Genomic DNA, 23,902 nt, shown 5'->3' with positions numbered 1-23,902 from the left:
CCCGCTGTTCCCAACCTACTCCCCACACTCCAACCCCTCAGGAATCATTTCACACATAATTTGTCGAATGGTTTTCGTCAAATAGATTCACTTCTACTTAAGAATCATTTGGAATTACTCTATTGGCCAATTAGCTCTCGGAGCTAGAGAATCATGGAGAAGAGCTCTCCAAACGAGGCCTAAATACTTCTACTCTCTGATTCCTTGAAATATGGACTAAGAAAACTAAAAGTCAAATTAGACAACATGTCAGGTCTACTCGCCATGTCGTCGCCATGCTCATCTCCATGCCACCACCGCCGCTCCTTCCCACGCCGACGACCCTACTCCTCTGTCCTCTCCATGTCTATAGCCCCGCTCCTCTCGATGTCGTCGCCTCTACCCGACTCCATGCCATCAACCCCACTCCTCTCCACGATGTCTCCCTCTCCTCCCCCACAAGGCTACACCTTCAACCCCCCATTCCCTGCTCTTCCCCACGTTTGCAAACCCCACTCCTCCCCACACATCCACCCTCGCTTGTTCTCTTCCCCACGCATGCAAACCCCACTCCCCCCACGTCGTCACCCCTGCTTGTTTCCACGTCATCGACCCAACTCCCCCACGATGGCCTCCTACTCCCCACACCAAAGACCCCCCTTGCCCACGCTTGCAACCCCCACTCCTCCCCACACATCCACCCCGCTCTCCCCACACCGCTGACCCCCTCTCCTCCCCACGTCGCCGACCTTCACTTCTCCACATGCCACTGCTCTTGTTCCTCCCCACCATTGACCCCACTCCACCATGGACACACGACTTCTTTTCTCGAGTTTTTTAGTCTTTGTTTGTGTATTTTAATTGACTTTAGTCTCTAGATCCAAATATAGTAGACTAAAATTTAGTCTTTCAACTAACTTTAGTTCAAGGACTAATGGAAAAAACATGCCCTTACTCCATGTATGTTTAAGATTGTTTTGAGACATGTGTAAAAAATATCATTTTGAATAAAGGAATTAGTATGAATCATATTAGGATTTTACTAAAATCAGTCTAGTTTTATTCAAAAAATGTTTCTGGCAAACGATTTACAAATGGAGCAACGACCAACACGGAGATGCTCCCAAACAAGGTGGCACAAGTAGAGGCTGCCGGACTCAATGAGGAAGAAATAGCGCTTGTAATAAAGCGCTTCAAGACTGCATTGAAGAGACGCAAGGACTGCCCCAACAAGAACAAATCAAGGATGAATCGCTCACGCTTCAAATGCGGTAAGACTGGTCATTTTATTGCTCAATGTCTCGAGAATGAGAATGATCATGTACAAGAAAAGAAAGGGATGAAGGAGAAGAAGAAATTCTATAGAAAGACAAAAGGTGAGGCACATATTGGCAAGGAATGGGACTCGGACTGCTGCTCATCTGACTCTGATGATGAAGGACTTGTTGCCTCCGGCTTCGACAAGTCCTCTTCTTCCCCAACGAGCATCACACTTGTCTCCAACAGTTCTTAATTCTTAGGTTATTAACTTTTTGAAAATTATACTAACTCGATAGTAAATTCATCATTTCTATCACTTAAATCATTTAAAATGCATCACTTGTATACATATACGAACTCAATGGCAGACAAGTGAGTTTATGGTGTAATTGATGAGTAAAACAGGCTATTGGAAGTGTGAAATAACTCTCTAAGTTTAGAGTCTGAGTGTCTGTTTGGCAAAGCTTCGGCTCTGGCTTTTCTCTAGAAAAAGCTAGAGCCCTGCCAAACACCTTTTTAAAAAATGACTTACTAAGAAAAGCACTTAAAAGCCGGAGCCATTTTTGTACGACGAAGAAAAAGCCACAAATAGTAGCTTCATCAGCTCTAGCACTTTAATACATGAAAATAGCTATGGCTCTAGGGTAAGGCGTTTCTGGCAAACGATTTACAAAATGGTTTCAACTCTATAAAAAAAGTTTCTTTTCAGAAAAAAGTTAAGTTCTGTTTTTGGCAAATCAAAGCTATGCCCAATGGACCTCAAATATGAATATTTAAGAAGTTGATATATTTAAGAATCTTATTTAAGAAAATGTTAGAGCATAATTTTTTTGTTACTGACACCTTAAATTAAATTTAGGGAAGTTTTTGGAACCGGTGTAGATGCTCTAACTAGGTCATACTATTAAAGGTGCCCTAGTACCAATTCATATAATACCAAACATAACGTTGACAACCAATTGCATTCAGAAGTGAACGCATCTAAGCATAAACTGATTGGAATTTATGACATGAATTAAGTACAACACCAACAAAAAAACACATCAAACGATTGGATAAAACCCCGACACTACAAGACAAAATATATCAACCGATGACAAAGGGGTGTTTGTTTCAACTTATGGGGTGTTTGTTTCAACTTATTTACACTTCTGACCACAGCTGTTGTAAACTCTCAAACGTCTGGCTTCAGTCTACTTTTATGAGAATCGATTTGATAAAAACTATCTAAAATTAACGTGAATACAAAATCGGTAAGTCGCGACAGTAGAAATCCATCACTTTCTAAATTTAAATTATATAGACTTCTTCATCTTACTCTGCACATAATTCTCATGATGCTCTAATTCTTCTCACAACCATATTCTCCACAGATAAATTCTTAGATTATTAGAAAAGCTTGTCAGAAAAAAGATGAAACAAACCGGTCCAAAAAACGCAGTTAGAAAACTGAACCACCCCTACCTCAATTGACAATGTCACCATCAACCATTGTAAACAAGTTCAGAATTCTACTGGGCTCGAATTATTTTGGAAGTTGCTCATTTAACAGAGCGCTAAGCAGATGACCCAAAAATTTCCTCAATGAAACATTTCGCAGTTCATGAAATCAACAGACTGCAACGACCAAAAGATGCCGGTAACCCCAACAGTTTTGTTTTCCCCAGCTGACCTGATATGACCCAAACAGTCATGCTAGGACCTTAGAAGAAAAAATAGTCTTGATAATCAATCAGGGCTTGAGGGCCACAGCAATTCCAACCTTCGAGCTCTTCTCAATGGTCTTTGTATCGACCTCAGCCGAGATGGTGACCAGCGACTTTGGCCTCCACTCATGCTGGATCAGGACGCTGGCTTTGCCCGAGTTGTTGATGCGTGCCTTCAAGACGGTTAGTGGGTCCAGAGTGTGCTGCCCGCCAAAGGTGAGGGTGTTTTCATTGGTCGAGAAACTGTGGGTAAGCTCTGCCCCAACAGCTGTGTTTGTCAATTCGCTCACCTTGTGGTAGTAAGCTCCAGTAAGGTTGTCTCCCTTGTTGTTCCTGCAAGAGAAGGTTGGATAAGTTACAGAAAATTTGGATGTAACTGCAATAATAAGACGTTAAACGTCCTTAAAAATGGGATTATATCTGTTGAGGAACTATGACATCAATTTCATTTAATATAAGATTATACATAAGACTTTTGACTCAATTAGAAAAACAAAATGCTGAGCACCAAACCCTTACTGGAGGCACAGCTTAATATTAGCCATACTGCTACCAGCTTACTGCAAGAGATCCTTTTTTCAGTGAAACTAAAAACACTAGCAAAGTCAGTTACATTGACCAATTTCTGTACATGCAATAATCTGAGTGAGTTGCGAAAGGGCCTCTAACCTAGTGATTAAAGGCTTCCGAGTAACACCTCAGGGGCGAATTTTTCGGCTTGGTTAAAAAAATTCCCTCGTTGTGCCCCATCCGCTCTCGGTCTCGGGTTACGATGTCCTATGCGCCACCCTCCGGTTGGGCCGTTGCAGAGTTGACGGTTGACACCGGTCCGTTAGTGATGGGGGCCAGGGTTCGAGGATTTTCTCGGCAGGACCATTGTTTCGGTCTCTTCTTAATATAATACCAGCAAGACGGTCATTCCCTCCCCGGCTGAGTTTTTTTATAATCTGAGTGAGTTAGAAACTCATGTTTGTTGCAAACGTATATAAGTGAAGTAAAACCTTCTTTCAAAACTCCATTTGAGAAATGTCAGTGAGAAAAGGTGAAATGACGGTGACCGGTATATTAATATTTTGACTAATTTTATGCACTAAACCAGCTACAAAACAACTTGAAGTTGAGATGCATCAAGCAGGGATTTGCAATTAACCATCAATAAAGATATTACAGGTATCAAATAAGCTTAAGGGTTGTCAAACAACAGTCGCATACAGTGCCTAAATATATAAGATTGCTAACTTAGAAAACTCACATATTAAGGGATGCGATAAGGTCTTCATGAGTGAACATCAATCCAGCATTGTATTTGGTGAAGTTCCCAGTGGCAGAATCAAATGAGATTTCTGCACCAACTGCGAGAGCCTTAGTGCCAAAGGCAGCAGAGAGGTTGGCTACAGGATTGGCTGTCAGACTAACGCTTGCATTAACTCCAGCATAATCATGCAAATACTGAAGCTCAACCTGAAACCAGAAATAAATAAATGAATACATTTGAAGAATAAGGTTTGTTTGGTTCGCTGCCTAATTTGCCACACTTTGCCTAACTGTTCTGCCTAAGGTTAGTTCTTCAATTCGAACGACTAACCTTAGGCAAAGTGTGGCGCAGTTAGCCACGAACCAAACATGCCCTAAGCTTCCACTTAAGAAAAAATAAACTGAATTGGATTATTACCTTTCCAGATCTCTGATCAGGAACAGCAAAGCTTAAGATAGTCTTCAGTCCTGGTGTTGCAATCTCATTGACAGTAACTGTAGTAATGATCTGAACATCACATCAAGCAAGCAGTCAATAGAACTCAAACTTGAGAAAAATAACAGATCAACTAATTAGTCGCAGACCAAATTGTTGACCAACACAAATAGCATGCTTGATACTAGTTTGTTAGACTACAATTATGTGATATCATAAGAAATGAACATGTTACAGGTCCATTTTGAGCAAGGCATGCAATTTCCAGGGGTTAAGTATATAAATGTACATACAGAGAGAGAACGAGAGATTTACATTTGACTCTGAGTTTGCTTTCACATCTACGGTCATGTTCTTGTTCTTTATCTGTGAATGGATCTCACTGAAGATCAGGTCAGCTTTCTTTGTGCTAGTAGCAGTGACAGCCTGCATGAAAGAGTAACAGAGGATATTAAAAACATAAGAATTCGATAGTCATGCATGCAAATAATTCTAACAGAGTAAAAATTTTGGGCACAAACACGTAGGCAGCATTAAGAGAACAATCAAATATATACATGCACAACAAAAATTAGTTGTTAACACACACAGGCCTTACCATTTAGACCACAGCATGTATAGTTCCATATTCCAATACATAAATGGAGAAGGCAAGTTGCAAAAGTCATCATGAGTTGACAAACACAATTATGGTAACAGCACAACTGGAGTTCAATACAATCGTCTTTTCAGATGTTTGATACTTCAGTTATAGTTTGATTATTCTCAATTGTTTTAGGGGGGTTTGGTTTCTAAGGACTAATTTTTAGTCTCTTCATTTTATTCTATTTTAGTCCATAAATTATCAAATATGGAAACTAATATTTTATGGACTAAAATGGAATAAAATGAAGGGACTAAAATGGAATAAAATGAAGGAACTAAAAATTAGTCCCTAAAAACTAAACACACCCTTAGTTTAGTACAGATACATTTTTCCTAAAAGTCTAAAAGCCATCAAAACCTGCAGTTTACTCACATCCCAATTCCCAACCATGGAAGGAAATCCACCAAACCGCATTGACATATCGACATCGCTTAGCTCGCTCAGCTACTTACGATTATTACCCAATAATCGACTGCCCACTGTCCTCCTACTAATGTCCTCACAGTAACCACATAGTGCTAACACGTGTTACATCCTTGAAAATCAAGCCAACTCAAGGTTGCTACTATTTCACATCACCTCCCAATCCACCTATTCAAAACAAGCAGTGAAAGAGCATCACATATAAATGACACATTGCCGAATCCTATACCGTTCAGCAAAAAAAAAAAACTGAATAAAGAGATAGACGCAGAGCACAACTAAGCAGGACTGCAACAAGCAAGCACATAGGCGCAGCTGTGCAGAAAACTAATCTAACCAATCTCTTGTGTTGACTTCCGCTAACAAGCAACAATCCTTTGGTCTAACTTTCGCTACAAATCAGTCATCCGAACCCCCCAGGGATGCATACAATAGAAAAATCATGACAGCCACATCAACCAGATCCATTCCCAGTCCGACGAAATCACTGCAAAGCAACGCAGTACCACGAGGACCGAGGCTGAGGAAGTGCGGAAGAGGAGGGGTGTTTTGAAAGGAGCGGAGGACTTACAACGCCATTGGAGCTGTAGGTAGTGAGGGTGAACTTGTGGTCTGTCTGGTAGTCCTTGTACAGCAGATCTGCGAAAAAAACGAACCGAAAATGATAACCAAACCAACAAAAGAGAATAAACTAGCGAACTCCACCCATGATCCCCAGAGGATGAAAGGAATCCGTGGGGAAGGAAGGCGAGATGGACGGGCACCCACCCCTGGTCTTCTTGCCGATCTCGGTGTAGAGGCCTGGTCCGACCATCTTCTCGGCGGAGACGACGCGACGCGACGAGGTGTGGCGGCGTGGAGATGCTGCGGGGTGTGAGGATGATTTGGACGCGACGGTAAGGAGGCCGGGGACAATCCACAGACGGACCCAACAAAAGTTGAGAGGGCGACTATTTGGAAGTAGCGCCGGAAAATTAGGGCTGCGTTTGGAGCAGCTCCAGATGCTGGTCTTAAAGAATCGACTTCTGTCCTAATACACATCTCTAATACACATCTGTGTTTCCACCACGTCAAGAAGGCGTTTGGTTATGGACGCATTTTCATTTTTCAGAATCCAGACAGTGTATGAAATCTGGTAGTATTGACCAACTTCAGTAGACTCCCTCTCCTTATCCGTATTTAGCACGATCAACAGTATACAACGAGATCATATATCCATCCCCGTTTTCAGCTGACTATTCTACTCAGCATCCCCATTTTCCTTTGCGTTGAGGAGACAGACACCGGAGGGATCAGGAGTCTAAACATGCGGTGCGCATTTTGCACGGTCTTATGCAGAGTCTGTTGGAGCGCTAAACAGTAACTTACACCATAGGGATACATGGTCACATTGATCTTATCTAGTACTAGTATAGGTGTCTAGATGGCACCACATGTATTAGATTTTGTATCAGTTAGAAGAGAAGACATGGAGGAAACGAAAGGAGACGAAGGGACGCTTAAGATTTTTTGTGTCAGCTTGCGTAATCGATGTTTTTTAGCCAATTGTTCGTAAACATCTTTGTCTTTTCTCAAAGATTCCCTTGATTATCTCCTATTACCAGTGATTCACCAGGGAGATTTTGGTACATATAATTGTTGGCGTAGATCTGGGCAACACTAATCACTAGGGGTGTACCGCCTGGCGGTGCCCTCTACGGCGGCACGGACGGTTCGCGGCTCTGGACCGGACGGTCCACGACCTAGGCGCAGGAGTGACGTCTTCCCTGCATCGCACCGGACGGTCCGCGCACATGGTCGGACGGTCCGCGATGGCGCATGGTCGTCTTCCTCCTCCTCGCTGGAACCTAGACCTCGCCCCCTGGGAGAAGAGATCTTAGGGCGCCCTGGGTCGACAGGTCACCCGGGGCGTCCCCAGATGACATGGAGTCGTCTATGAATTAAGAGATCAATTCGAAGAAGAAGACTTCAATGGACAACTAGATCTTGCCCCCCGGGAGGGGTAAGATCTTAGGGTCGTCTTGGGTCGGCAGACCACCCAAGACAGATCTAGACGACGTAGAGTTGAATAAGGGTGGAGGTGGATATGCGGAAGGCTACAACTAGAACTACACTACATCTACTCCTAGGGCAGGAATGATAAAGAAAGTAATTGATTCGATTGGAATGTGTTCGATGGTTCTCAATCGGCCATACCCCTTCATATATATATAGGGGAGGTCTAGACCCGTTCCTAAGAGATAGCTAACAAACCCCACGTGATTAGATGGATAACCACGCATGGGATAAGGATAATCACCCGAGCTAATCTAATCGCGGGGACACGGACCATCCGGGCCCTAGGGCCGGACCATTTGCCACTTTTGGTGCTCAACACATGCCTTTTGGTGGAGCTTGACGAACCAAAAGCACCAGCGAAAACTTTAGAAACCATTGACCTCACGAGTTACTTTGTTCCCGAAGCAAGGACTCAGCTCGATGCAAATCATCGGCTCTTGCGATCAGATAATATAAATACTTGATAGAACTTTAATGCATAGAGGTCGTTTCACATTGCATCCTCTTCAGCCATGTTTGCCTGATCAATCTGTCAATAGGCAAAAACTTGTGGTGCCCCCAGCCCAAATAAGCAAACGGATTGGGCCAGTAATACGAATTCATCGCCGTACCACCCCACACATGAGTAGGACAACACATCGACGATGGATAGTCTGGGAAGCACCACGCTATCCCTGGAGGAGGATGACTAGACGATCTTGATTGTGCTATCTTTTGGGCCATTTTAGTCGGCTTTTGCTTTCGCGCAGATCACCCTTTTGACTTCATTGGTTTTATTGGCCGGTTTGTATGGAATGGCCTTCTTCATATATTTGGCAAGCAACTGATCAAAAGTAGGGCCGACTCTACTGAGTTGTCCAGGCGTCTTAGCAGTGTTTTGCTTCCTAACACTTGTTTTGGAACGTTGTGGTCCGATGGTCTAAGATTGCTGCTTCTGATCGTCTGTGGACCGTCCGACCATCATAGTCGGACTGTCTGCGCCTGTCTCGGACTATCCGACCTTAGTACCTGAACCGTCCGGCATACGCAGGACAGGTGACCGTGATCGGGTGTCCGATCGTGCTTGCCCCCTGGTGCCTCCGGTCTTTCTTTTGTCCAAAGCTTTCCGAGTAACCACTCTACGTGACATATTTAGTGTGCGGGGATCACCAATGACGATATTTTTATCTTTGCTTTTATCGGTCGCACAAGGTCGACTATGACTTTTTTGCTTGTCGGCACTAATGTGGTGGCAGGGACAGGTGGCCTGTCAATCCGCACCTCCCTTTGAAACCTCAACCGGCCTTCGTTTATAGCCGATTGTGTTTGTCGATGAAAGACAACACAATCATTAGTGTTATGAAGAAAGGAGCCATGCCATTTACAATATATACGCCCTTTTAATTCTTCAACCGGATGAATTATATGTGACAATTTAATATTACCATGCTTAAGTAACTCATCAAATATTTTATCACACTTAGCAATATTAAATGTGAACTTAACTTTCTCCTTTTGTGTCGAGTGCGGGTGAGAGCAAACACAAGAGTTGGCCTTAGCGGGCCAAACAAGCTCAGCGATAGATGACTTTTTCAGCTCTTGGGGATTGGGTGGCCGGCTATCTTTATACCGGCCTTCCGCACTAGGAGTATCATAGGTGATTTCAGATGCTCCGGACGGTCCGACCTATGCAGTCGGACAGTCTGCGAGTGGACCGGTCGGTCTGGTACTATTTCCGGACTGTCCGGTCGCGTCGGGCAACGCCTGCGACCCTTGTGCTGGGCTGTGTGTGATTCCGGATAGTCCGGCGTAGGGTGTTGAACAGTCTGACGGAGGGTCGAACGGTCCGAGATCATTGGCGGACGGTCCGACCATGCTCAGAGTTGACTTACCATTTAGCGGAGATGGCGGTGACGGTCGTCTTGGATATGAGTTCATCGGCATACCAGAATATGGCTGGGGAAACCCATTTGTTGCCGATGTGTTTGACGCAATTGTTTCGGTACCTAATTTATGTGATAAAAAATTAGGCATGTGAGTTTTTTCTAATGCATGCGACATCTTCTCTATATCCTCCGTGATACTTTTAATCCGATTATCAAAAGAAATTTTAATAGATGGAATGTCATCGGTTGACCTGGCATCACCTATCATGGGGAGCTGTTGTAGCACGGCTGGCATGTAATCGATGTTTATTTCCCTCTCTCGGACGACCCTCTGGTGGCAATCTACCCTGAAGTGCGAGGGAACCACTTCTCCGCCACCTTGAGCACCTGATCTTGTTGTCGCTAGACCTCTTTGTCTATTTTCTTCATGTCATCTTCTAATCTTTTATGCTCAACGGTCGATAAATTAGTCAGCCTTGTGTCGCTGTTTGGAGAAGCACTGTTGAGATCTTTAGAATCGTCCATATAAATCTGATTTTGTGGATCTGCAACCTTGTTCCCTAGCGGAGTCGCCAAAAAGTGTGTTGGCGTCGATCTGGGCAACGCCAATCACTAGGGGTGTTTCGCCTGGCGGTGCCCTCTGCGGCGACGCGGATGGTCTGTGGCTCTTGGTCGGACGGCTCGCGACCTGGGCGCCGGAGCGACGCCTTCCCTGCGTCGCACCGGACGGTCCGTGCACAGGGTCGGACGGTCCGCAATGGCGCAGGGTCATCTTCCTCCTCCTCGCTGGAACCTAGACCTCACCCACTGGAGGAAGAGATCTTAGGGTGCCCTGGGTTGACAGGTCACTCGGGTCGTCCCCAGATGACGTGGAGTGGCCTAGGAATTAAGAGATCAATTTGAGGAAGAAGACTTGGATGGACAACTAGATCTTGCCCCTAGGAGGGGTAAGATCTTAGGGTCGTCTTGGGGTCGGCAGGCCACCCAAGATGGATCTAGACGACGTAGAGTAGAATAGGGGTGGAGATGGATATGCGGAAGGCTACAACTAGAACTACGCTACATTACTCATAGGGCAGAAATGATAAAGAAAGTAATTGGTTCGATTGGAATGTATTCGGGAGTTCTCAATCGGCCGTACCCCTTCATATATATAGGGGAGGTCTGGACCCGTTCCTAGGCGATAGCCAACAAACCCCATGTGATAGATGGATAACCACGCACGGGATAAGGATAATCACCTGAGCTAATCTTATCGTGGGGCGCGGACCGTCCGGGCCCTAGGGCCGGACCGTCCGCCACTTTTGGTGCTCAACAATAACCATTATTCGGTACAAGAATGAGGTCTGTTTGGTTTTTTTATCAAATATTCTATACAGTATTATCAGAACCTCACCAAACCAAACAGGCAACTAGTCATCGTGAACTTACAATCCATAGTACCATCGCCCCGAGATCAATCCACCTCTTGTGCGTCCCATTACCATTTGTACCCCTTCATCTTGAAAATGTTGCCTTAGTCTTCCTCCACGTGCGAGCCCTGCGAGCTAGAGTTCTGCACTCCACATGCGAGTGTGTCGCCGTGGTTGGAGCCATCCATCGCCGCGCGGAGTTTGTGCCACGGCCGAACCCTCCGTCTTTCTCCACATGTGAGACCCTCGCGCTAGGGTTTCACATTCCTCGTATGAGCATGCCGTCGAGGATGGAGTCATCCATCGCGTGCGTGGAGTCTGTGCGTCTCACGAAGGTACAGGTCCCGCATACCTTGAGCTTTCCTTGCCTGTCTCTCCACTTGCATGGCCCCTTCCATGTTCCCCTTGACGAATGTCTTGGCTTTTGACCACTCCATCCGCAGAGTCAGGTAATCAAGCTAGCGGTTGAAGACTTCAAAGCATCACCAAGAGGTTCGTGTCAACCGTCATCGGTGGACAACACTTCCACCGAGCTCATGTTGTCCTCCTACACACTCATCCACAGTTGCCAAGGTATGTGTCACCCTAGACCCTACTCGTTGGATCCTCAACTGTTGACGCTCTACTCACATAAAGTTGATTGGTACCAATTATTAGGGTTCAATGTTTCATTAATTGACATGTTATTTGAATTTCTCAAGGCCTTATCACTACAAATTTTGTTTCATATTTCTGTTCTCTCCTAGATATGACTTGGTGGCAAGGGGATTAAGGTTCAATTAGAGAATGGGTTTAGAGATGTGGGGGTTAGGGGATCTCAGCCAACCAAACTAACTAGTTTGTTAGATGCATGCGCCTTTCGAGTTTGTTCAATCCGACCTTCTCATCAATGATGTCCTCACAGTTCTTTCCCAACCAACTTTCTTATTTTCCTACTACACAATTCACTTTAACCGATGGGGACTCCTCTGTAGCCTCCATCTTCTATTAGTTGACCATTGTAGATGGATTCCACCGATGCAGGCGTCGACCATGCTCTTGTTATCGTGCAATTATCTAAAGATTTAAAATTATCTAAAGATTTAAAATTTAAAGAGTCTTTATAACAAAGTTATAAATTAAAACATTTCCCTAAAATTTAAATAAATGTTAAATATAAAATTTTAGCTATATGTTTGAATTATTTTCTTAATAATTATTATGTTAAAACATCTTACATAAATTATTCCTACTGAGTTATATGTATTGTTTGAAGTATTTGCTTAAATGGAAAAATTAATTAATAAAAAATGCTTTGTATTCATGTTGATATTTTGTGTTGGTGACTTGTTCTCAAATGCTAAGAGTTAAGAACAAGGCAACATGAAAAATGTCAAGTGTTAAAGTCCTTCGTCCTTCGAAGCATTATGTCCCTTCGGGAAATAATGAGTTTCGGACGAAGGTCATAAGAGACATACCTTCGTAAATATAATAGGTAATAACGAAAGACTCATATAAAGCATGAGATATAATATAAGCATCATCATGGAATCATTTCTATTTTATTAACATGGGAAAATAGAAATGATTTCAAATTACAAATGTACCTTCGGTCCTGAGAGAAGGTAAAAAGTACAGGCGTGACGCAAAAGCAAATGTAAAGTCAGCGTGAACAGTACGGGAGTACTGTTCATCTATTTATAGACGCGGGACGCAGCCCACGTAAAATTACATCCATGTCCATTACATTTGTTAACGGTTTATGGAAATCTATTGAGGACCCCGAAGTCTTTTCATCTTAAGGTCGGTTCCCCCTTGTGCCATCGCGCCGAAGCTTCCCTGCGTACAGCTTCGGCTGCCCCCGACCTTCGTCTGGTTCAGCCTTCGTCCTGGTCGTGCTCCATATCCATAATTCTGAATCCGAAAATACCTGTTCATATAATTCACTTGGAAAACATTGTCAAATCATGTTTTTGAGGACCTTCGGAGGACGAAGGCCCCCAACAGTAGCCCCTCGCAATATTAATTTATAAATAATAAATTCAGATTGCGATATGGACGAAGGCCTTGAGCCGAAGGTCCGAAAAAACACCTTCCCTTTGCTAGAATAGCAACATTCACTGACAAGCGGGGCCTTTTAACTTTCAACGCCCTAGGCGTATAAATAAGAACACATCGTGAATTCATTTGATACACACGCTTGCCTTTTGCTTCGGCCCACTAAAAATTTTTAGCTCTTGCTCATTGAGATTTGCTGGTCTTTTTGATTTCGAAGCTTCGACCTCGGGAACAATTTTTAGTGTTTCCGAAGATGTCTGAAGACAAGAAGATCCCTGCTGAGACGAAGCTGAGTCTCGAGGAGGAGAAGAATCTGGGGTTCCTGATAGCGATGGCAGAGACTAATACAGAGAAAATCACGAAGGAGATTCTCGAAGGTTTGTCCGAAGATACTGATGACAGCGACAGCTATGATGTGGAAAGTAGTGGGGAAGAGGCCGAAGATCGACCGTGGCGACCAAGTCACTCAGTTTTTGGGAAAACAACCATCAAGCAGAGTCACATTGATAATATGAGGGGGCGATACTTTCGAGACATATCTATTGTGAGAGCTGATGCCGGGGAAAAGACTTCTCCCACCCCTGAAGAGGATGAAGTTGTAATTTTCCGAAGCCTCCTCAAAGCTGGGCTTCGATTCCCCCTGAGCAATTTTGTTGTTGAGGTACTGAAAACATTCCAAATCTACCTTCATCAACTCACTCCCGAAGCTATTATAAGAATGGGGATTTTTGTCTGGGCTGCGAGAAGCCAAGGTTTGGAACCAAACGCTAAAAGCTTCTGCAACATACACGAGTTATTGTACGAGACGAAGCCCTGGGGAAAGGAGCAATACCACAACAACTTTGGGTGCTACAGCTTCGGCGCCCGCTCCGGGTCAAGCTACCCTGTGCCAACCTTTCGGAAGAGGTGGCCCGGAGCCTGGATGTCTGAATGGTTTTATGTGAAAAATGATCTAACAGCGCAAAATAATGTCAAAAGTATCATTATGTACCCAATTTGGCAACGCTTCGGGCTTCGAAGGCCGAAGGTTGAAATGGATGAGGCAGCCGAAGAATGCCAAAGAGCCTTCGGCGCAGTTTGCTCCTTCATTGGGTCAAGGGACTTGGTCCAGGAGCACATTGCCTTCAGGGTATGGCCACTTGCAGAAAAGTGGGAAATGCCGAAAGAAACCATCAAAGAGTCCGACGAAGGCGGACTAGTCAGATTAAAATACACATTCAAATATGCAGATAAATTTATTGAACCTGATGATGACTGGCTGAAAAGCATTGAAATATTAAGTGATGAATTACTTGGGGCATTCTCGAAGGCTGAAAATACTGCACTATCAGCAGCCTTCGGAGGCCGAAAAAAGAAGAGACTGAACCGAGTGTTTGATGCAATCGGGTTCTTCTACCCTGATTATTGTTATCCCGTCCGAAGGCAAAAAAGGAAAAACATAACCTCTGAAAAAGAAGAAGCTGGAACCGCTCCTAGCGAGCCAGAACCAAAAGGAAAAAGGTTGAAGGTCTTCACACACCGACCACGCCATATTGAACCAGCTTCGGTGCCAGAGTTTACCGGGAAAACTTCTTCAGCCACCGAAGCTGAAAAACTAATCGAGCCGGCCTTGTTGCCAGAGATCGCAGAAACGGCCGAAGTGCCACCAAAGATAGAATCAGAACAATCAAACATTTTGTTGTTAGAAACAAAAGAGAAAACCGAAGCGCCGCTCACAGAAAAAATTGAGAAAGTAAGAGAAGCAACTGAGGGCTTCAAAACATCAGAAGTTTTGAGTCCTACAGCAATCATTGGGACAGCAAAAAATGAAAAAGTGCCAGCTGCAACTCCGAAGAGAAAGAGAATGGCTAATGTGCTAGACGTATTGGAAACGATCACATCTTCGAGCACGCCTCCGAAGAAAGCTGCTGTTACTCCTGAAACAAAAGCTGAAATCTCTGGTTCTACAGCTCCAGAGCAAGAGATTGAAGCCGAAGCTGGACCCTCAGAGTCCGCAAAAACTTTGAAAAGTGAGGCAGAGAAAATAACAAAGCTAACTATTGAAGAATCTAGTGTTGCTGCCCCCGAAGCATCCCCCAAAATTCGTGATTATATTTTTCGTCATGCTTCGGGGAAAAAATTATCAGAAAAAGAAGAACAAGAGGCCCAGCATTATGCCCAAAAACTGAAATATCCGAAGGGGGCGTTAATATTTAATGGCAGTGGAGAAGAAGACTTCTTGTACTGTCTTCCCGACAACAAGGAAATTTCTGTCTGTCGAGAGATAAACAGAAGCTTCGGATTCCCAACTTTAGAAGACGGACTTTCGATGCTATCAAAAAACGATCTGGCTGACAGCCTAGCTTATAACAGTTTAAAGGTATGATAAATGAAATCCTTGTATTTTTCCGTTCATTTAAACCCTCTGACACACACACATATTCCTTCTTGTAGGGCTTGATTCTTAGCAATGCTCTCAGAGCCCAGAAAGATACTGAAGACGAAGGGTATACTATAGCCCTGAGCAACCTTCGTTCCGAAGTAATTGAACTGAGGAACGAAGGTCTCGAAAAAGACAAAATATTATACTCATTGATAGATAAAATAAAGGAGGACGAAGCTGCTTTCAAAAGTCAGGCTGAAGCTCAGAAACGCGAAATTGAAGACCTTCGGAAACAACTGGCCAGAGCTAAAGAAGAACGTATACTTGAAGAAACAAAGCGTGAACTCAGCGATCAATGGGCAGATCACCTAGAAGTGACTGTTGAAGAGCTTCGTTCATCCAAAAAGAGATGCTACAATAAATCTATAGACTGTGTTAAAAAATTAAAGGCTAGCTTCGCGAAGGTCGGCGCATTCTCAAGTGAAGAAAATTTTTCGAGGGGCAATCCCGAAGGTGTCATTGAATGGATTGACCACGAAGCTGAAGCCTTCGAAGAAGTTTTAAATAGCCGAGGAGATATATGTGCCTTCTCTGGCGCCAGAGGGATTGCCACTATTTTAGAGAAGAAAGGCTGTGAACATGTGAAAATTTTAGCACAGTCCGAAGCCACCTTGTCGACTGAAGATATAAAAGATCCTTCAGCCGAAGCTAGCGCGGTTGGGGGAAAATTTTTCACCAACATCTGGGACAACGGTGGCCGAGAAATGGCAAGAGAAATTATTCAGAGAAGTGAAAAGGGCATCCATGATGCTAGAGAAGTGGCTAAGGCTGCTGAAAAGAGCACAGAGCCCGAAGGTCAATTAGGTACTAAATAATAGCTTCTATCGTGTTGTAATCTTTAGGCTTTTAAGATCTGTTTGCGATTTGTAATAGTAATGTAGTCGTGTCCTGCTTCAGATCCGACTAAAGCGCCTTCGGGCCCTCAGCCGAAGGGGGACGACGAAATTAAAAAGATGGCCGAAGATATTATGGACGAAGTCGTCAATCGGCTTCTGAATGAAGCTGCAGGAGTCGTTTTGAGAGAGGATTAAACATTTTTGTAACCCCGAATGTAATATATCTATTTTTGCTACTCAATTCTTTACGATGCATGAAACTTTACACACGTACCGTTTTTGAGTTTGGCGAAAAAAACACCTTCCCTTCTTTTCATGCTTCGTGAAGAATATCCAAACTTCGTGAAAAAATTCTCCGAAGCTATACTTCCGAAGATGAAGATTGATTCTCTTTACGGCCATGATTTTCACTCTTTCAAATCATACTTTCGAAAATCAATATTGTGTCCCCTTCTTGAGACCACGATTTTCACTCTTTCAAATCATACTTCCGAAGATCAATATCGTGTCCCCTTCTTGGGCCATATGCAACATGATGTATGATGCTTATGCTATGCAAAATGATGTAATGATGTTATGCTACGTAGATGACATTTGTTTCGAAAGATACACACATATCCCCACACAATATTTTTGTATCAGCACTGATTCTTCGCTGTAAGCTCTGCATTCCCTTAGGAACGTCTTTGGAGCTTCTTCGCCTCTTACTTAGGCGGTATAAGCTCTGCATTCCCTTAGGAACGTCTTTGGAGCTTCTTCGCCTTTTACTTAGGCGGTATAAGCTCTGCATTCCCTTAGGAACGTCTTTGGAGCTTCTTCGCCTTTTACTTAGGCGGTATAAGCTCTGCATTCCCTTAGGAACGTCTTTGGAGCTTCTTCGCCTTTTACTTAGGCGGTATAAGCTCTGCATTCCCTTAGGAACGTCTTTGGAGCAGAAAACTTACGCTGCGCTCCCTTCGGAACGACTTTTGGTGACTTCGTCAGACTTACTCTGCGTTTCTTAGAACGACTTTTCGTTGCTTCAAAGGATTTTCGATAGTCCGAAGGTCCTTTTTATTGTCGCAAACCTGTGAAGAAAACATATTTTTCTTGTAGGAATCAACGAAACTAATTACATGAAAACAATGTCCTTTATTACAGAGAATAAAACGGAATGAAAAAGATTGCCATTAAGGTAGGATATTTGTCAATAGATGTGCTTTGATTCTGGCACGGTGCTGTTGACCGTGCGAGCTTCGGACTGTTCTCTGAAGTCCCTTTGATGTGGAGCATATTGGCTCCCTTCTGGCTGCTGACCTTGTTGCAACGGGGGTGGAGGCGGAGGCTGTTGCCAGGAAGCTGAAGGCTGACTTGCCGAAGCAGCAGAGACTACAGGATGATTGCCCACATATTCTGGGATGTAGGGCGAATGATACGAAGCTGTATGCATGACCTGCTTCGGCTGGGCTTGTTGTGCTGCTGCTTCAGCTATTTCCTTTTGCTTCTGTATAGTAACATGGCACATCCTGGTAGTATGGCCTTTGTTCTCACCACAGAATAAGCAAAAGATTCTTCTTGGTTGATCGCCAAATCTTCCTCCGAAGCCCCTGGCGCCTCTGCCTCTTGGAGCTGGTGGTCGGAAGGAGCTTTGCTGTTGCCCCGAAGCCTGTGAGGAGTACTGTGGCCTTTGCTGCTGGCTCCCTTTATCATCATTTTGATTGGAATTATGAATTGATCTGACATGCCTCGGATAGAATCTTCCTCCGAAGCCCCTGGTCATCTCAGAAAATCTGAAGGCCTCCTCCCTTCTTTGGCGAAAATCATTGTCAGCTCGAATATATTCATCCATCTTCTGGAGCAGCTTCTCCAGCGTTTGAGGAGGCTTCCTGGCGAAGTACTGAGCTGACGGACCTGGCCGAAGCCCCTTGATCATGGCCTCAATGACAATTTCATTGGGCACCGTTGGTGCCTGTGCCCTCAAACGCAAAAACCTTCGGACATATGCCTGAAGGTATTCTTCGGGGTCCTGAGTGCACTGGAACAGAGCCTGAGCAGTGACCGGCTTCGTCTGAAATCCTTGAAAGCTGGTTAACAACAAGTCCTTCAGCTTCTGCCATGAAGTGATCGTTCCTGGTCGAAGGGAGGAATACCAGGTTTGAGCAACACTTCTGACAGCCATAACGAAAGATTTGGCCATGACTGAAGCATTGCCACCGTACGAAGACACTGTTGCTTCGTAGCTCATCAAAAACTGCTTCGGATCAGAATGGCCATCAAATACGGGGAGCTGAGGCGGCTTGTAGGACGGAGGCCAAGGCGTAGCCTGCAACTCAGCGGACAAGGGAGAAGCATCATCAAAAACAAAATTCCCATGATGGAAATTGTCATACCAGTCATCTTCGTTGTGAAAGCCTTCCTGATGAAGGTCTTGATGCTGAGGCCTTCGGAGTTGCTCATCCTGAGCAAGATGACGAACTTCTTCAGAGGCTTCATCTATCTGCCTCTGCAGTTCAGCGAGCCTGGCCATCTTCTCCTTCCTGCGTTGAACCTGTTGCTGAAGGATTTCCAGATTCTGAATTTCCTGATCTAGATCATCCTCCGGATGTGTTGGACTGGTAGCCTTCCTCTTCTGGCTTCGTGCCTCTCTGAGAGAAAGGACATCTTGATTGGGGTCCAGCGGCTGCAGCGTGCCAGCCCCTGGTGCTGGAGCCTTCTTCGGCGGCATGACGAAGCTGATGCTTGCCGAAGGTGCCGAAAAACTCAAGAAGTGGAAGTGAGTTCACCGGAGGTGGGCGCCAATGTTGGTGACTTGTTCTCAAATGCTTCGAGTTAAGAACAAGGCAACATGAAAAATGTCAAGTGTTAAAGTCCTTCGTCCTTCGAAGCATTATGTCCCTTCGGGAAATAATGAGTTTCGGACGAAGGTCATAAGAGACATACCTTCGTAAATATAATAGGTAATAACGAAAGACTCATATAAAGCATGAGATATAATATAAGCATCATCATGGAATCATTTCTATTTTATTAACATGGGAAAATAGAAATGATTTCAAATTACAAATGTACCTTCGGTCCTGAGAGAAGGTAAAAAGTACAGGCGTGACGCAAAAGCAAATGTAAAGTCAGCGTGAACAGTACGGGAGTACTGTTCATCTATTTATAGACGCGGGACGCAGCCCACGTAAAATTACATCCATGTCCATTACATTTGTTAACGGTTTATGGAAATCTATTGAGGACCCCGAAGTCTTTTCATCTTAAGGTCGGTTCCCCCTTGTGCCATCGCGCCGAAGCTTCCCTGCGTACAGCTTCGGCTGCCCCCGACCTTCGTCTGGTTCAGCCTTCGTCCTGGTCGTGCTCCATATCCATAATTCTGAATCCGAAAATACCTGTTCATATAATTCACTTGGAAAACATTGTCAAATCATGTTTTTGAGGACCTTCGGAGGACGAAGGCCCCCAACATTTTGTTTGTTGCAATTTATGCTTAAAATAGAAATTTTAACTTAGCTTTAAATTAGACTTGAATTTTAAATTTAAAATAGAAAGAAAAAAAATTAGAAATAAAATATAAGCTAATATAATATATCGATGTATGTTTGGTTGGTTTGTTTGTAAACGTTCTTTAGATAAAGTCGATGCAAATTAGGATATCACAATTAGATATTCAAGAAAAATGCTCTTTCAACTCGCGTGTAACACCCAAAAATTTAATTTAAAATGTAAATAAAAATATATTCTAAGATTTATTTAAATTGGAGTTCTAATATGATTAGTACTCTAAGAGTATAAATATGTCAATAATATTTTTGGAATAAGAGAGATAAGTTAGAGGTCCAAATGGATAGGATTGAATTCTAAGAGAAAAGTATCAGATTAAATCTATCATGTAACCACCCACCTCCTGCCTATAAAAATACATGTCACCATAACACTTCAAGCCATCAACCATAGACTCATCTCCTCTATAGCCTCGCAGCAGCCCTAAAAGGGAAATGTGCCCTTGGGCCATTTCTAAGTGTTTTGGTGATTAAGTGCCCAACACATCACTTTGTTGTAGCATGCCTACTATGAGTATGAGCACAATGCAAATCCTATTGAAATGGAGAATCAAAGGTATGAAATTAGCACTAAGTGAATTGTTTTAGTTACTAACCTTGATCATTTAAGTGCTAGGAAACTCTCCAAGTTGAGACAAATTGGAGTAAAGAAGTTTGGCTAAGATTAGCCAAACTTGCGCCAGCCTGCGCGCGCCGAACAGTGTCTGGTGCCTTGCCCATCAACTGGCCGAACAGGCCACTCTCGGGATATTGGCCAGGCGCGCTGACTATAATTCACTGGACTGTCTGGTGTGCATCGGACTGTCCGGTGAGCCAGCGCCAACGGTTGACGTGTAATCAACGGTGGACACGTGGCAGCACCGGACTGTCTGGTGTGCCGGGCAGCTGAAGGATGCAACGGCTAACTCAACGGCCGGCATAGCAGTGATGGAAGGAAATCACACACTGTTCACTGTCTGGTGTGCACCGGACAATCCGGTGCATTCACGGACAGAAGGCAACCAAAGCCTTCCAAATGAAGATCAAACGGCTCCCTTGGTCCTTGGGGCTATAAAAGAACCCTCTTAGGTGCATGGAGCTATTACCCAAGCATACTAAGAGCACACCAAAACTCCGATTCAATGCAACCATGCTTTCGACTCGTTCTAGAGAGAATTGAGCATTTTCTTGAGAGAAAATCTGTCGTTTTGATTCTTGTTGTCGGCGTTTCGAACCCGGGGGGTCCCTGGACCGACAAGTAAATTGTCGCCGCGTGCCCCAGCCCAGATGGGTCGGCGCGAGACGGAGCGCGAAGGGGGGAAGAGGAGCCGGAGGAAGACAAGCGTGAGAGGTGAAACCCGCGGCCTTCGTGTTTGTCCCGCGCCTAGGTCGGGTGCACTTGCAGTAGGGGGTTACAAGCGTCCACGAGGGAGGGAGCGAGCGGCCCTGCGCGAGCGCCGTCCTGTCCTTCTCCACGCGGCCAACCCTCTTTAAGAGGGCCCTGGACCTTCCTTTTATAGGCGTTAGGAAAGGGTCCAGTTGTACAATGGGGGTGTAGCAGTGTGCTAACGTGTCTAGCGGAGGAGAGCTAGTGCCCTAAGTACATGCCATCGTGGCAGCCGGAGAGGTTTTGGCACCCGGTTCGTGTGATGTCGTGGCCGTCGGAGGAGCGCCGGAGCCTGGCGGAAGGACAGCTGTCGAGGCTGTCGAGTCCTTGCTGACGTCCTCTTGCTTCCGTAAGGGGGCTGAGAGCCGCCGTCGTCATAGAGCATGCGGGGCGCCATCATTACTTGTTTGGCGGAGCGAGCCAGATGGGACGCCGGTCTTGTTTCCCGTAGCCTGAGTCAGCTTGGGGTAGGGTAATGATGGCGCCTCCTGTGACGTGGTCGGTCCGAGCCCTGGGTTGGGCAAGGTGGAGGCTCCTCCGAGGTCGAGGTCGAGTCTGTCTTCCGAGGCCGAGGTCGAGTCCGAGCCCCTGGGTTGGGCGAGGCGGAGACCGTCGGCTGAGGCCAGGGCTGAGTCCGAGCCCTGGGGTCGGGCGAAGCGGAGTTCGTCGTCTTCCGGGGCTGAGCCCGAGTCCGAGCCCTGGGGTCGGGCGAAGCGGAGTTCGTCGTCTTCCGGGGCTGAGCCCGAGTCCGAGCCCTGGGGTCAGGCGAAGCGGAGTTCGTCGTCTTCCGGGGTTGAGCTCGAGTCCGAGCCCTGGGGTCGGGCGAAGCGGAGTTCGTCGTCTTCCGGGGCTGAGCCCGAGTCCGAGCCCTGGGGTCAGGTGAAGCGGAGTTTCCTATGATGCCTGAAGCCGGACTTGGCTGCTGTCAGCCTCACTTTGTCGAGCGGCACAGCAGTAGGAGCGGCGCAGGCGGCGCTGTCCTCTTGTCAGACCGGTCAGTGGAGCGGCGAAGTGACTACGGCCACTTCAGCTCTGTCGACTGGAGGGCGCGCGTCAGAATAAAGGTGTCAGGCCACCTTTGCATTAAATGCCCCTGCGATTTGGTCGGTTGGCGTGGCGATTTGGCCAAGGTTGCTTCTTGGTGAAGACTGGGCCTCGGGCGAGCCGAAGGTGTGTCTGTTGCTGGAGGGGGTCCTCGGGCGAGACGTAGATCCTCCAGGGTCGGCTGCCCTTGCCCGAGGCTGGGCTCGGGCGAGGCGTGATCGCGTCCCTCGAATGGACCGATCCTTGACTTAGTCACACCCATCAGGCCTTTGCAGCTTTGTGCTGATGGGGGTTACCAGCTGAGATTTAGGAGCCTTGAGGGTACCCCTAATTATGGTCCCCGACAGTAGCCCCCGAGCCTCGAAGGGAGTGTTAATACTCGCTTGGAGGCTTTTTTCGCACTTTTTTGCAAGGGGACCAGCCTTTCTTGGTTGCGTTTTGTTCCGGTGGGTGCGCGCGAGCGCACCCGCCGGGTGTAGCCCCCGAGGCCTCGGAGGAGTGGTTTGACTCCTTCGAGGTCTTAGTGCGTTTTGCAACACTTCGGCTGGTCTGGTTGTTCCCTCATGCGAGCTGGCCGTAGCCCGGGTGCACGGTCGAGTCCCAAGTTCTCGGGCTGGTATGTTGACGCTGTCAACTGTTTGGCCGGAGCCGGTTTTGCGAGAGCAGCCCCCGAGCCTCCGCACAGGGCGAGAGGATGGTCAAGGACAGACTCGACTTTTTTACATACGCCCCTGCGTCGCCTTTCCGCAAGGAGGAGGGGGGGGGGGGGGGAAGCGCCATGTTGCCCTTGGAGGGCGCCGAACATGGTGTCTCCAGCGAGCTGCTAACGGGTAATCCGAGTGGACGCCCGTGCCCCATTTGTTAGGGGTCAGCTAGAGGCCCGGAGGCGCGCTCCAAAAGTACCTGCGGGTGATCTGCCGGACCCGGTCCCCTTTTGATGGGGTCCGAGGGCTCGATGCCTCCCTCTGATGGGATTTCGTTACAAGATCGTTCCCGCTGGTCTCGGAAATGTCCTAGGGTACCTCGGGAGCGTAGCCTGAGCCTTGGTTATGTATCGAACGTACCCAGGGTCATCCCTCGCTCTGTGTCTGAGGCGGCTGTGAACCCTTCGTGGGCCAGCCTACGAACCCCTGATCAGTAGTGGGCGCGGAGCCCGAGTGGCCTGAGGCGACCGTTGAACCCTTCCGAGGGGCCGACCCTCGAACCTCTGACCAGTAGTGGGCGCGGAGCCTGAGCGCTCTGAGGCGGCTGTTGAACCCCTCCGAGGGGCCAGCCTTCGAACCTCTAATCAGTAGGGGGCTCGGGGCCCGTTTCCTTCGTGGAGAAGGATCCCTTTCGGGGTATCCCCCTTTCCCGGTCCCTGTTGTAAGAGAGAGAAAGAGGAAAAAAGGAAAGAATACGAAATCGAGATGACGCGGCGCACCTTTTTGACACGGTCATTATGGCGAAGATGAAGCGTCGCTCGCTTCTCCTGCCAAAGGTGCCGCCTGTCCCACCGCGGAGTTAATGCGACGGGGCGAGTGGTTCGCGGGGTAGCCGTTGCGCGTGTGCGGGCCGTTCGAGGAGCGGAACACGGGCGCATCGTCTTCACGCCATGGGAGAGGGTTCTCTCGCTG

The 23,902-nt window shown here is 46.3% G+C and overlaps 1 protein-coding gene across 1 annotated transcript; it reads right to left on the bottom strand.

Moving 5' to 3' along the window:
- Window positions 1-2,786: 2,786 nt before the first annotated feature.
- Window positions 2,787-6,688, bottom strand: LOC541795 (voltage-dependent anion channel protein1b). The gene is made up of 6 exons (NM_001111478.2): window positions 6,473-6,688; window positions 6,276-6,343; window positions 4,951-5,061; window positions 4,618-4,707; window positions 4,198-4,406; window positions 2,787-3,278 (listed from the first exon to the last, which is right to left on the bottom strand). Exons 1-6 carry the CDS (start codon window positions 6,516-6,518, stop codon window positions 2,972-2,974), a joined length of 831 nt encoding a protein of 276 aa, NP_001104948.2. The 5' UTR covers window positions 6,519-6,688; the 3' UTR covers window positions 2,787-2,971.
- Between the last annotated feature and the right edge of the window lie 17,214 nt (window positions 6,689-23,902).

This window comes from Zea mays, chromosome 7 (assembly GCF_902167145.1).
Source record: "Zea mays cultivar B73 chromosome 7, Zm-B73-REFERENCE-NAM-5.0, whole genome shotgun sequence".
Classification (NCBI taxonomy): domain Eukaryota; kingdom Viridiplantae; phylum Streptophyta; class Magnoliopsida; order Poales; family Poaceae; genus Zea; species Zea mays.
The sequence above is the reverse complement of the archived record's forward strand: the minus strand, read 5'-3'. Positions and strand labels throughout refer to the sequence as shown.

Excerpts from the sequence above, each read along its gene's own strand:
- LOC541795 (NM_001111478.2), bottom strand. The coding sequence starts at position 6,518 with ATGGTCGGACCAGGCCTCTACACCGAGATCGGCAAGAAGACCAGGG. Across the intron at positions 5,062-6,275 it reads CCTACAGCTCCAATGGCGTT|GCTGTCACTGCTACTAGCAC; the intron begins GTAAGTCCTCCG and ends TCTTTCATGCAG. Across the intron at positions 4,708-4,950 it reads AAGCAAACTCAGAGTCAAAT|ATCATTACTACAGTTACTGT; the intron begins GTAAATCTCTCG and ends TGTGATGTTCAG.